The 14,221-nt window shown below is 40.9% G+C and overlaps 1 protein-coding gene across 11 annotated transcripts in view; it reads left to right on the top strand.

Annotated features, from left to right (window-relative positions):
* PALLD (palladin, cytoskeletal associated protein) overlaps positions 1–14,221 on the top strand; it is a 150,189-nt gene that overhangs the window by 126,760 nt on the left and 9,208 nt on the right. For all 11 annotated transcript variants that reach the window (XM_040557078.1, XM_040557077.1, XM_040557076.1 and 8 more), the window contains 4 exons: positions 633–734; positions 2,848–3,069; positions 8,855–9,004; positions 12,415–12,509. In XM_040557078.1, coding sequence (XP_040413012.1) covers positions 633–734; positions 2,848–3,069; positions 8,855–9,004; positions 12,415–12,509 — 569 coding nt within the window. The remainder of the gene's footprint in view (positions 1–632; positions 735–2,847; positions 3,070–8,854; positions 9,005–12,414; positions 12,510–14,221) is intronic.

The following is a 14,221-nucleotide window of genomic DNA, read 5'->3' as shown; positions in this document are numbered from 1 at the left end:
TTGAACACAGAAGGAAAAATATTGGAAAACTTGAATTGTACACTTAGTTTTCTTTTATCTTGCTTTATCTTCTGAGTGTAAATTGCCACTGTCTTTTATAAGCTGTCTCCTTAATTTGAGAAAGAGTAAGAAGAAGTAAAAATTTAAAATCTAAAAAAGTATTTTTTTTCTATAAAACTATCATTTTATGTTTGACAGAATAATGAAGTAGTAGAGTAGTACACCCTTGGCATTTTGGGAGAGTTTTCTGCCGTGTGGTTCTAATGTAAAAGTTGAGCAGAACAGCTAGGAGTAAGATTTGGGATGATTTGACATGCACTTTTTTGATGGCCATGCTGATTTAAGCAGTTCCTATTGCTCATTCCTGCCCAAGTTCCTGGCAAGAGGATGGAAACAAATGGCACAGTCAGGGCAAGGGTTGCTTAAGCCAGAAAAGCCACTTGTAATGCAAAAAAAATGCATTACAAACTGTGGTAGAAAATTTCTGTTAAAAACATATTGCTGCTCTTTTTTATACTACGTAAAGCGTTGCTTACTGTCTCCCTGCTTGTAGTTCTTAACGAGTAATGAAAACCTTTTCCTGCTTTTCCCTCATTCTTACTCCCCTCCCTTTTTGTTTTGTTTTTGTTCAGAGGTTAACGTACGAGGAAAAAATGGCTCGTCGATTGCTGGGAGCAGACAGTGCTGCAACTGTCTTCAATATACAGGAACCAGAAGAGGAGCCTGCAATACAGGTGCTGCATAACTCTGCAAGTTCATAGGAAAAAATTTCTTTCAAATTTCTTTTTAACGGGCTGATTCTTTTATTTTAAAAAAGCCCTACATTAGACAATAAATATACACAAGATAGGATGGTTTTGATTACAGAACTCATATGTTATATATCGGTGAAGTAAACTGGAGAACCACATGCCTATTGCTCAGTTTTTCCATACTGAATAAGGTTGTGAGAGTTCTCAAATGTCTTCTGTCTGCTTTAAACTCTTCCGTTTATCCTATTCAGTCCTGCCCTTTAAGTCTCTCAAGGCAAAAATACATCTACTATCTTGAAAGCATCTTGTCTTTATGTGTGTAATCTGCACTTTTTGGATGCACACCAAAAACACAACAGAAAGTCTGCTTGGAACACCAGGTACACGTTCTCCATTGTTCAGATGCCAGAGTTGCTATTCGGAAACGTGTAGCATTCATTTGTTTATGTTACCGCATAAAGTACCTTCTCCAGATAAACGCTCTGAGAAACTGTCATGGTTGCTTCTCTGTCTTCTTTCTGCCTCTTGATCTTTTTTTCTGTCCTTACAGGAAGCTCGCTCTGTTGATGCTTCTGTAGTGAGTCCTGTGGATGTTCAAAAGGTTAACATTTGCTCCGTTTTCTTCCTTGTTCTTTTTTTTTTTTTCCTGTATTTTACTCCCCCCCCCCCCCCCGTCATCTTTGCCCTTTCCATTTTACTGTTCTTTTGGTTAATAACAAGAGGTCACCAACATTAATAACTGGGGAGACTGGGGATGCATTCCCTTCATGGTGTTAAAGTTGGTCTGTTACTCAGTTGGTCTAAAGGTGGTCTGAGTGCAGGCCCCTTAACTTCAGTAATGGTGTGCTCCAGTATCTTTCTGCTGTAATGCTAACCTATACTAATTGCCTTGCATCTAAATCAGCTGCTCTTTATGTATACCACATATAAGATCATATCATCAAAGTATGTGATCTACTTTTATGAGAAACTTTCAGGGAACAAATAAATAAACAAGTAAGTCTGCAGTTTACAAAGATTTCTCTCTTCTTCCATTTACTGAGGGTGATGGTTAGTTCTGTAACCAGCCAGCAGAAAGGCTGCATGTAATTTCCAGGCTGAAGTCAATGACAGAGGATGGGTATGTGAAAGGAAATTCCATATGAGATGTGTTTTCTACCTTAAATAAAGTAAGGGCAGAGAAAATAGTTAGAGGTCATCTGCAAGAGTGCCTAAATATCTGCTGACTGAGAAGAGCATTGCCTTGTAAAGATTTTCTCCTGCTTTTGAATTTCTTTGAATTCTGGCTTTATCTTTGCTATCAGTAAGATTCGAAGCAGGACTTCTGTACAGCAAAGTAGATAGAAGGAACAGTTCAAGAAGGCAAGTGATCGCGTGTGTGTCACAGTAACATTTCCCAGTATCTTAATAGCAAATTTAAACAAGAAGTAGTATTTTACACCAGATGAAACTTTCCGCTCTTCTTTCTAAATCTTGAATACTCTCGTAACAAATTTTCTTTCTAAGGAAGAAGTGATACTTTTGGCCAAAGGGGACCGTGGTAACAGGAGTGAAGGGAGGCAAATATCATGGACAGTGCTGCCATTTTCTCATTTTTACAGGCAACTGTAAACAAAATCATTTTAGCCTTCTGGTTCAGCCTCCGGTACAATTCTATGCAAATAGCAGATGTGAACCATATGGTCTTATGGCCATCTGGAAACAAAACCCACCCTAAATCTGCCTGTACCCTGAAGGAAATATTAGAGTGTTTCTTTCGTCTTTATGAACTGCTTCAGAATACTTTTATAAGCTTTTTTAAAAAATGGAAAGAAAGCAACCAATGACTTTCCTTCCCCTTATAAATTAGACCTTAAGATAACATGAAATACAATTGTTGCCTCATACCAGATGTCTTCGTTGTTTCATAGGGAAGTTATTGGAGGCATGGATTATAGTGTTTTTCTTCAACAAGATACAGTTTCCTTTTATATGTAAAACCTTAATGGATTGTCAGAGATCAGTAGAATAACAACAACAAGAAAAAAGTAGAAAAATAACTTGCTAAGTAATGTGTTGAAGCTACACACTAATACGTACCTTTCTTGTTTGACAGGAATATAAAGTCTCCAGCTTTGAGCAAAGATTGATCAGTGAAATTGAATACAGGCTGGAGAGATCTCCTGTGGAGGAATCAGATGATGAGGTGCAACATGGAGATGAACCTATTGATAACAATATGTCACCGTATTTTGAGATAAAGCTGAAGCATTACAAAATCTTTGAGGGAATGCCAGTCACATTTACATGCAAAGTGGCAGGAAATCCAAAGCCAAAGGTAAGAAAAGAAGGTGAACGGTTCTAGATACGCTCTGAAGAGCTCTGTATTGGTACCTTACAGTGAGCCCCTAGACCCCATGGACCATGTTTTACAGGAATAACAGACATTCTCTCTTGACAGGAAAGATCCCTAGCTGGTATAAAATGACAAATCACATTCGTTATCGCTGGATGTATTTAAATTTATAGCAGGCAAAATCTACTATGAGACTTCAGTTCTTAATCCCTCCCTCCTGAGACTTCATCTCAATTATTTTACCTAGAAGTAATACTTCTGTCATTTTCAGTTACCTTCAGGGTGTATCTGCACCACAGAATGCAACGCAATGCTAGAAATTCCCATGTGAGCTGGCACAGTGGTTCCAAAAGCAGGCACACCAGGTTAACATGGATTAATTAGCTCAAGTACAGCAACGTGCTAATGCAAAGATACGTTGCTTTTGGTTCGGGAACCAGTGTGGTGTCTCTGCATTCTTCAGCACTGCAGAGTTTATATCTACACGCTCTAACAAGATTTAATTTTGTTGAAGGTTAGAGGAAGGCAGACTGAAATACCGTAAGCTCCCATATATCCCAATAGCAAGATGAGACATGATGGTGAGTTTTGTAATGATGAGCTTCTGAGGGAGTGTTGGGCTTGGGAAGCATTTCCTTTTAGCAAATGCACAAGTACCAGCTGCATGATGTCAGTAGTCTGGAATAATGCCTTTCTTTGGTAGGTGGTATTTAATCATTTCAAAAATTGCCTGGCAGTCAACCGACTCATTAGGTAGCAAGCAAACAGCAGCAGCATCCTACTCCTTGTCAAAGCCAGCATGTTCCCTTTGAGGTCCTTGCAGTTCTTACAGTGACCCCTTGTGGCTAGGGGCTCTTTTTACCTCCTAGATAGGAGCGAATGTGAAAATCTCTGGTATAAGTTGTACAGGTATTGAGGATTTTGAACGGATTTTACATGTCCAATGCTATAAGTGTATGTTATTGCACAAACTGTAAATAGGAGAAATGGATTTTGTCAGGTAGCAGAGAAAGGGGCAGACCAGGAGGAGCAAATCTGTAGAATGAGCTCTCTGTCCCTGCGTGCGTTTCAGGAGGTTTCACTGCAGGCTGGCTCTAATCTCTTCCCACAGAGTGCAGCAGATGCAGCACATTAGATGTGTTCTTGGAGCACATTTTATGGCTCAGTTTCATTTGAAAGGGGTCCAATTCTGTGCTCCAAGACCACTTCACAATGCAAACCACTACAATGTAAGTGCGGGTGATCAGGATACTCGTATCAAAAAAAGCACTCCTGCTTCAAGCTGGAGCTAGTGTAGACACGCTGAGAAGCCCGATTGATACCAAGCCTTTGGTGTCCAGCATTACTTTGGGGATGACCGTACAGAAAAGCCTGTTGCATTGAATAAGGGTGGAAAGTGAATCGCCTCCTTGCTGTTAGAGGTGTAGTGTGCTCTTTTTGCCTGGAGCTTATGACTAAGTTGCTGAATGACCTATTATGAGTCAGCCTTAGTCAACTGTGGCCATTCCCTTCTTTTCACAGTTTTCAATTAAGGTGTAGTTTCACAGTCACTTTAATCTGATTTAAGACAGATGAAAGAGGATGTCTCTTCTTCCTTCCCTTGCTCTCTTTGTTTTGGTATTAGCAGCTGCACGGCCAGGAGACCACATTGTTAATGCTTTCCTTAAAGGATCGCACTATAAAGGAGTAGCTGCTGTGAACATGCTCCGATTCAGATACGACACTCTGTTTTTGTGCAGTGTCAAAGCATGCATATTAAGTGATTTGCTCTTGCACCTGGGACTATGGCCCTTTATTCCATTCACTTGCAGATGCTTGGTGCGATTTCTCAAGTTGCTTGGGACAGAACCAATTTCAGGCCCGTTGGATAGCTAGCTACCTGTTAGCTGGATACTCAGGCTCTATCATCCCCTCACCTTCTTGAGCATGCCAAGACAGCAGTTTTGAAATGCTCGATGGTTGAGGGCTGTCCTGTTGCTGTCATTTGTTGAAGCTGGAAGTCTTGCCCCCAGATAAATTCTTTACTTTGGCAAATGAAAAGCTGGAAATAATTTACTAACTTAAAGCTCCTCCCTTCTAAGTATTCTGTCAGCTCTGCCAAGGAATGGCTTTGGGAAGGACTGTAGTGTTTCTAAAATCTGGCATTGATTACGAGGGATTTTTCTAAAGCAGGGTTATTGGTTTGATTATTTTTTCCCCTGAACATGCCATGTAAATTGAATACTGATGTGCAAATTCTGTCTTCATAAATATGACTTTTTAAATCTGAGTGTACTTTTGTTGTAACCTTCAGCATAATGTAAAACTATTTTCTCATTAAAATGAGAACCTGTGGTAATACAAGAGGGATTGTGGAATACTTCTTTTTAAAGGATATTTCTCTTTAGAATTAGCAAAAATGCCATATGAAAGGTCAATTGAGACCTGAATGTTGCACAAAGCTTGTACCGATCTCTCTTCACATGGCTGAATATAATTCATAGTGATTAAAAATGACTGTTCTGCCCAAGATCAAAAACCCTTTCGTACTGTGTATCCCATTGTATTTCAAGTCATTACACATTGGTTTCTGAAAATCTGGTACAAATAAAAGCAATCCAGATGCAGTGCTCGGTGCTTACGTAGCTTAATCGTACATTTACTAAAAGGTGTCCTAGAAAGAAAATACTTTACTGCAAGGGCCATTGTCTCCAACAGTGGTAGCGTTTTACTTATTAACTCCATGTCAGATAAAGGCAACATTAAGAATCTACCACACGGAAGTAAAACCAATCAATGTCAATTGTCTTAAACCTAGTGGAAATGAGTATTGGACAACATATGCATGATGTTTGGATAGCTGGTTCAGTTAATATTTGTGTGTATTTCCATGTAATAATTCCTGGCATGTCTCTTGATATTTCTGATAAGTGCATTGTTACTGAATAATTGCTACTTAATGCAGTAGATTTCCAAGCAGCATTATGACACATGTAAAGCATGCAAGTTAAAACTCATTTTTTGCAGCTATGTTGTTACCAACATCCATTAGCATGTGTATAGAAGTGATCAAATATCTCTTGCATCTCCAGTAAGTGCTCTGTCAGCAGACGAGAAGACATTACTAAATCTTTTGTTAGCACCACAGAGTCTCTGCAAGCCTGCTGACAGACAAAATGGGAAACAAGTATAACCAGCTATTGAGGAAATGAAATCATTTCTAGTTACACATAATGCTTGTTAATATAAAAACCATACATGGTAGTTAATTTTTAAGGGAAATTTCCATTCATTCTCTCCCAAACATTCTCTATTGTGTTTTAGTGCAATTTAAAAGTATTTAAATTTAGAGCTTTGAAATGTTGGCAAGTATGAAGAACATACTCTGTATAATGGTAGCAAATTAAATTCTATTAGGAATTGTGATTTGCTTTATTTTTACTGGAAAACAGGCACCCTCTCCTCACTACAAGACCTAAATTCCCACTTCAGGAGTTGCTATGAGGAAAACGTTTTGGTTTTCCTCCTGCAAGCAGTCTGACAGCCATGCAACCGGGACAAATACAGTTACCTTTGTAGCACGGTAAAAGCCAGACCTGTCATCTGTTGTGCTAATACTTGATTCTACTTGTCAGAGAGGGACTTGTTCTTCTCCCTCCTTTGGCAGTAGTGGTGAGTCAGAAACACGTTGTATTTGGATGTTCCTTTGCCTGTCACATCAGAGAAATGACTTGATTGGAAGTACAGCTCGTGGGGCAGGGCTGGGAGAGCTCACCAGCGCTTCCTGTTGAACGCAGATCTTCCCAAAGCTCTGCTTTAACACAGCTTAAACACAACTTCTGCCCAGAGAAGCTGTGGGTGCCCCATCCCTGGAGGTGTTCAAGGCCAGGCTGGATGGGGCCCTGGGCAACCTGGTCTGGTGGGAGGTGTCCCTCCCCATGGCAGGGGTTGGAGCTGGGTGGGCTTTCAGGTCCCTCCCAGCCCGAGCCGTTCTGTGATTCTGTGTAACCCAGGCTGGTGTCATTATCTGTAGCTGCTGTCCATCCATGCGCCTTTACAAGTGGTACCTTCAAAGTACTGGACGTGGGGAGCGCATACAGCTCCTCCGTCTTCTCCTGGCCCCCCGCAGGCCTTTCTGGCCAGCAGGAGCGTGCAGGCGCCCCCCTGCTGGAGGGACAGGTGCCAGCACCCAGGGGCTTGGCTGGGCCACCATGAGGGGCTTGCTGGCCACCAGAGGGGGGCTCGGCTGGGGCACAGCCCCGGCATTACCCCAGCGACACCTCCTCGCTTGCACAAGCAGCCTCCTGGGGACATGCCTGCCAGCAAAGGCGGAGCACAGCACCCGGGGTGAATTTCAGATAATTTGGGAGCCTAAAACCACCAGAATAACTGTTTACAGGGCAGCAGGGGTGTGTATGCACTTGCAGGTGATCTGAGGCTTTACCACAAAACCACCTCCTGCAGGAGCCGGCTTCACAACCCGCCTCCTGCCCTCTTGCACCTCCGTGCCGTGCTCTATACGTCGGCCACTTGGGAATGCATTTTCAGCTAACGCTGTTTTAAAGAGAAGTGAGGGCTGGGGGTAAAGCTCTGTGCCTGAAGGAGGTTAGCTGAGCTTTAGGAGTAATGCACACTTCAGAAATGACAAGGAAATGATGTTCTGCTCAAATACTAGTTTGGGGAGCTGACTACAGCCTGCTGTAATGTTTTCACACGTTTCTGTGTCTGCTTTCACATTTCTTTCTTGTTTTCAGCAGAATTCAGATTGGGGTTTTATCTTATTTTTAAAAGGAGAAATAAAGTCAAAATATTTGAGTCTTTTTTTTTTTCACCTCAAGTCTAAGGCATTTAAAACACATATGTGGTGTGTGTGTGTAACTTATGGATTACTGTAAGATATTATTCTACATGCATCATTTTTTGGCTCATCAAAAGTAGATCTCGGGTCAGCCAGAGAGTAAAATTGTGTATCAAAAGTAATGGAAAAGGCCTCTGTTTGATAGATAATTTAACTGGTCTGTACAACTTGGAACTCTACTGTTGTTGGCACGCAGTTATTAAAGGCTGTCTAAATGCTGACTTTGAAGTGTTTCCTGTTGCTATGTGAAGCTGTCTGTTTCTGTAGGTATCTGTCACAGCTGGGTGACGCTGTGGGTTTCAGTCATGCTGTTACGCTGAGCTGGCCCCGTGCATACGGAACAGCTCACTGCCAGCGAGCGCCTGAGTCCCCTTCTGGCTTCTTGGTCTGGCCAGCCAGTGTAAAGAATATGCCACAGATCTGGTGTTTCAACAGTGAGGTCATTAGTTCTACTTAACAGATCATTGAACAAATTATTTTGATAATCACCGTGGTTTAGGTTTTTATTTTCTGACAAGAGAGCCATAGCTTTAAGTTCTTTCTCCAGCTTCTTCAGGTTTAAGGGAAACAAAAATGCAGAGTTAGTAATCTCGTCTGATCTGGAACGTTTCTCTGTAATGACATTTATTTGCAATTCTTGAAATGTTCAGCTGCTGCTCTGCCTTTGGGATCTGCACAGCCCTTTGCACATCTATGTTTGTTACATAAATGCTCGTGCTCCAGTATTTCTCCCCGAACCATTGCTCTTCTCTAACTTGGCTTTTATTGAAAGTGGTTCACGGAGCATGGTTCTGTGCTTCTACTAGTTGATCAAACCAGATTTCTTTCATTGCTTACCAGAGAAGTTTTCGGCAGTGAATGTTTGTGAATTGAGAAATGATGACAGTGAGCACCTACCTCTTCTCAGCCATGCCCTGTTTTCTCCCGCAGATTTATTGGTTTAAAGATGGGAAGCAAATTTCTAAAAGAAGTGATCACTACCGAATTCAAAGAGAACCTGATGGAACTTGCTCGCTGCATGCTACAGCCTCCACCCTGGATGATGACGGAAATTACACTATTATGGCTGCTAACCCACAGGTAAATGAAGGTTTGGCTCCAGAGCAAACATGCTTCTGAACATGAATCTTCAGAAAACTATCTCATCTTACATATGCATAATTTAATTAAATGATGAAGTCACCATCAAGTATATAAGGTTAGATTTCTGTTTTCACCTTGCATCAGGAGGGTGGGGCCTTTCTATCTTCCGGAGATGAGCAACTCAACAGCATTTTTTTTTTCCTAGGGCTTGAGGTTTCAGAGGGGATGGATGTTGTTTTTAATCACTGTTCTGCCATTTGTTTCAGCTGATAACATCTCAGTATCCTAACTGAGTATGGATAGCATATGTGTTATACAAGGGGGAAAAATCAAGCAGAAGTAACCCAGGCGGGCTGATCAGCTCTTTCATTTTTCTTCTATTGACACCATTTACTGACTGAGGCCAACTTTTTGAAGCGAGTGGGAGTGTATCACACCTCCACATGGTTACATGAGGCAGCGGTTGTGGTTCTGTCAGACAAAAAAAAATTCAGGCCCCTATTATATAGGGGGGACGGTCTCCTGTGTTGATCCCAAAGTCTTAACCAACGTTCTGAAATACGGCGTTACTGCTTCATAATGTTATTTCTCCTTCACAGATCCAATGCAAGAGCATCCTAGTGAAGTAACTTTTTCAATCCACTTTTTCCTACAGCACAGCAAACCCAGGGAAATTATTTGCACGTGAGAAACCGAGGCAGTAACATAACTTAGGGATATAATGAATTACTTTCTTCTGTAGCACCAAATAGCTTGCCAAGACCAGGGCTGCAAGTAGAATTACACTGTAAAATAATAAACTCTATCACTGAGACAGAGTTTAATCTAAACAGGAGTGTTGTGCTCTGTTATGAATGTTGCTAGGTTACTTAACATGACACTTCCATTTGTGCCGTGCTCTTTTACTGTCAATCCCGCTCGTGTTGCAGCGTGTGAACGTATGGGACTGTGCACAGGCAACGTGGAAAGAGCAGTTGTAGTCTAGCCCCCTGATTCTACAAATTGCAGTGCTTAAATCTAGGTTGTTTAAACCTATGTTCTTTCTACATATACAAATAACAGAATAAAGAAATAGCAAAAGGCCGAGGGAATTCTTCGAGTTGGGAACTTTTACACATGGAAAGAAGAGCATTGTGTTACGACACTTGGTACTTAAATTAACTTAAAGCATGTTAACTTGCTCAACTTAAATTGAGCAAGTTAACAGCAGGTTTAAAAATGATTTAAAAAAAAATGCACAGATATGCAAGTTAGGATGCAAATCCTGTTCATATTCCTATGAAAGTTGTTTTAGTGCATGTGCAGCATTTTCCTATGTAGTATTACTGTGGGATCCAAAATCTTAGATAACTTGATGAATAAACTGCCTTTGAATTTGGGCGCTGACATCTGTCCCTGAATAACTCATGTGAGCATGTTTAGGGCTTGCTTTTGAACATTTGTTATTCTGAGTAAAGCTCATTTGATGACACAACAGTGAATTAGTCTAGATTATTAGCTCTTGTTGTTGATGACACTAGTTTGTTAATGGTTTTTTTAATGTACTAAAATGAGGTGTTTTTGTACTATCTCTAGTTTGGGGATTGAAAAAGCAGTTTTGTTAAATGATAAAATTCTGTCTCTGTGCTTTTTTTTCCTCTTTGGAGAAAAAACAGAAGCATCCTTCTCTGGCTCCCCTAAACAAAACATCTGTCGGTTTCACCAAGCCCATTATATTCTTCCTTCGCAGTACAATTCCCAAGCGAAGATACTCTTCTGCTATTAGCTTGCTTTTACTATGCATTTAACAGTACAGTGGAGGCAAAGATGGGCTATGAGTTAATGTACTAGCCTTTCACACTAAAAGATCTGGATTCCAATTCTTTTAAGTCATCCCGGGTGGAAATAATTTTGGCATAGCTTCCTAAATCCTAATGGAAAGTTGTCCACATCTCAAAGCTATCACAAAGTTAGGCACATTTGGCAACCTTTCCTTAAGAAAAGCAAAATATGTGGATATCGGGGAGCTCCCATCAGGGTTCTGATGGACTGGCAGATACTTGCTAGACAGTTGCTGGGTTTTGGTCATTGCTATTAGGACCATCAAACTACAAACCAAAAAGGCACATTCTTGGCTGTTAGAAATCGATTTATTTCATTAAAGCAAAGGATTCAGTTCGTTAAAGCTCTGCCAGTTGATGCTGTCTCATTATCCGGACTAATACTAAAGAATTTATGTGTGTAAAACGACTTGTTGACACACCTCGGAAATCATCCGTGGTGGTTAATGCTGCGCCATTGCCTACGATGTGAAGTGCAGTGATCTGGAATTAAACTTCTGACACCACTGGGGTTTGCAGTAAAACTTGCCATATAACTTAATCCAGAGCAAACTGACCCCAGACCTAGAAAAACATAAAATCTTGCCTGGTTTAGGCCTTTTCTTACGGGCTACATCCCTTAACTGATCTCTTGCCATTAGCTTTAAGTATCGCCTCAAGCTGGGTCCTTATTTTCGCCTTCTTTCCTTTTATCTCATTCTCTCCACTTTGCAATAGGCACCCACAAGTCTGGATTTCCCATACTTTCTAGGCCATCTTCTCATGAATCACTTCCCGCATTCATCACTTCCTTCCCATTCATCCCACAACTTTTCCAAATCTTTGGCTCCCAGCTGGTTCTTCCCTATCCTTTGTGTTTCCATTTGTGTAGCCTTCATGTATTGAGAGACAGAGATGATCCCAAATTGTGAGAATTCATCACCTGCCAGAAAAAGATGAATATGCAGTGGGCCTAAAATAGAAATTTACTTGTTCCAGATGGTTTTAATGGTCTTGTAACACAAAAAAAAGCTTTTGCCTAAGAAATTGCTGTAGGTCATGTGCAATGGCTTATTTTAACACAGTTGTTTTTCCTGTGAACTAAACGGGTCATGGGAATAAAAGTGGGACACAGACTTCATTTCTACCAGTCCAGCAGTAACAATAAGGCAATTGCCTTTTGAAGGCTGCTTGTGTCCCTGGTGAAATTGTTTTCCATGTGCCATACACAGAGAACCCGTCCAAGTGCCCCCACATCAGTAACTTAGTCAATGTACTGTAAGACTTAATTGCTGATGGAACTACTGCTGAGGGCTTTGTTTTGTTTTGTTTTTAATGAAAAAACCTCTGGGATAAAAAGGAGATGGTGGAACATTTTAACTTTATTACAGTCACAGTTATTTCAGTCTGTTTGGTGTTAGATTGCAAGCTGATACAATAGTTTAATATCTGAAGGTATCTTGACAAATGATTTTAAATAACTTCGTGAAAGAAGGGATTGTGTTGCAGACTCTGTAACAAGTGGGCAGCAAAGAAGAGATAAGGTTGAACATTTATTATTACATGCTTTAAGTATTTTAATTTTCCTCCTCTCCATCATCATAACAGGGCAGAATAAGTTGCACGGGAAGGCTGATGGTTCAGGCTGTAAATCAAAGAGGCCGCAGCCCTTGGACATCTCCTGGCCAGCCTCATATCAGAAGGTACTTTGTGCGTGTTTTTTTTTCTTTCAATAATACCTGTTTTGAAAAATTGCTGTGATAAAGAACCTGGTCTAAGAAGGTAAGGTAGACATATGGCATACAGGAGGAAACCTCACCTCTGCTAAAATTTCTTCAAAATGTGCACACTAAGAATTACAAGCAACTTCTGAAATGACGTGACTTTAAAGTATCTTTTATTTTGCCTGCCTCCTCCTCTCTTTGTGGTGTTCACTAACTACTCTGTCTCTCACGTTAGACTGTAAGCTGCTAGGAAAGACCTTGTCATTTGCATGTTTTTTAAAACATCTCACCTGGCTAGGATTCTCTTGGAAGCCTATACTTTCTGCAGCTTTTAGTAAGCGTTCATTTAAAGAAACAGCAGAAATAACTGCAAGCCACATCATTTATTAGAGTTGCATTTGAAATATTTTAGTATTTTGGTGATTTCAGTTTAGGTTCTTACAAGGAGTTATGAGTCAGATATAAAGTATTAAACTTATCTTTGGTGAGGTTTACAATTATTCACATACAGAGCTTTGGTTTATGTTTTTGGACCATATAAGGGAATTTTCCTTTCAAATACTTTTTTTTCCATTGCCCAAAGCATTTATGAGGCCATTTAGCACAGCTTAGACATCTTTAGACGATACAAAAAATTCATTTTGGTTACCCAAACAGAACTGCTTTCAACAGAGTATAGGGCTCTGGTTCAGTTGCCATAACGAGGCATGTGTTTTGCTTAATGGTCACACAGGCCAGAGAAGCTCGGTATTGCCTTATTATGACTTGTAGAATAGGTGTAATTCCCTTACGTCTGTGTGCAGCAAAGAAACTCACATTGCTCGTGCAGTTATGTACTGTAGAACTGTACGTAGGAGAACCTGCTAATTAGGAAGTGTCTGGATTTTCAAGATCTCATCAATCTTACTTCTGCCCTGACCAAACGGGGCTTCCCACAGCCCTGAAAGTGCTTCCCAGCACCTCTCGGGGAGGTGTTCCGCCAGCCCCCTCCCATGCTTCAGGTTTGGGCCTATTGAGCTCAAAGCGCTTACTGGGGCAGGAGGGAATTTCCTGGCACCGCTGCGTTGTGAGAACAGCCCAGAAAAGCTGTGTCTGTTTGGCGTAGCCTGTCCAGTAAATAAGACACATTACACCTGCAAATAATAGGTAAAAATGAAAAGTCTCTGATAATCCATGAAGGAAAAAAATGCCTCAAAGAGTCAGGTTTCAACTGAATTAGTCAATGCACAAGGGTGAGAAAGGAGGAATGTCTTTAAAAATGGGGAATGGAGAAAGGAAAACAGGTAAGGGCAAGGGAACACCGAGCAGCGACACTTCTGCTCCTTTCTGAAGGATAAAATGCAGACGGATCTCTTTCGGTAACAGGCAGAACCCAGGGGTAATAACGGGGAAGGCTCATTTTGCAGTCTCACTAAATGCAATTGAAATCCAAGGCCACTTACAGCTGGTATTTTGCTTTTTAATTGCTGCAAGCACTCAGGTGCCACTGGAGTTTTAGATGGGTGTCCAGTAGAGTAATGAATTACAAATGGGAGATTTCCATATAGCAATTTAATTAAAATTAGGGCAATTACTGGGAATTCTTATTTCCTGTACAGGAGGTCTGTTTCTGCTAAGCATTCAGCACAGTGCTATTTCTGTTTAGCAGCTTTTCCCACTACTCCCATCACCCCGTTCTCCCCGAGACTGAT

This window comes from Cygnus olor, chromosome 4 (assembly GCF_009769625.2).
Source record: "Cygnus olor isolate bCygOlo1 chromosome 4, bCygOlo1.pri.v2, whole genome shotgun sequence".
Lineage (NCBI taxonomy): Eukaryota > Metazoa > Chordata > Aves > Anseriformes > Anatidae > Cygnus > Cygnus olor.
The sequence above is the reverse complement of the archived record's forward strand: the minus strand, read 5'-3'. Positions and strand labels throughout refer to the sequence as shown.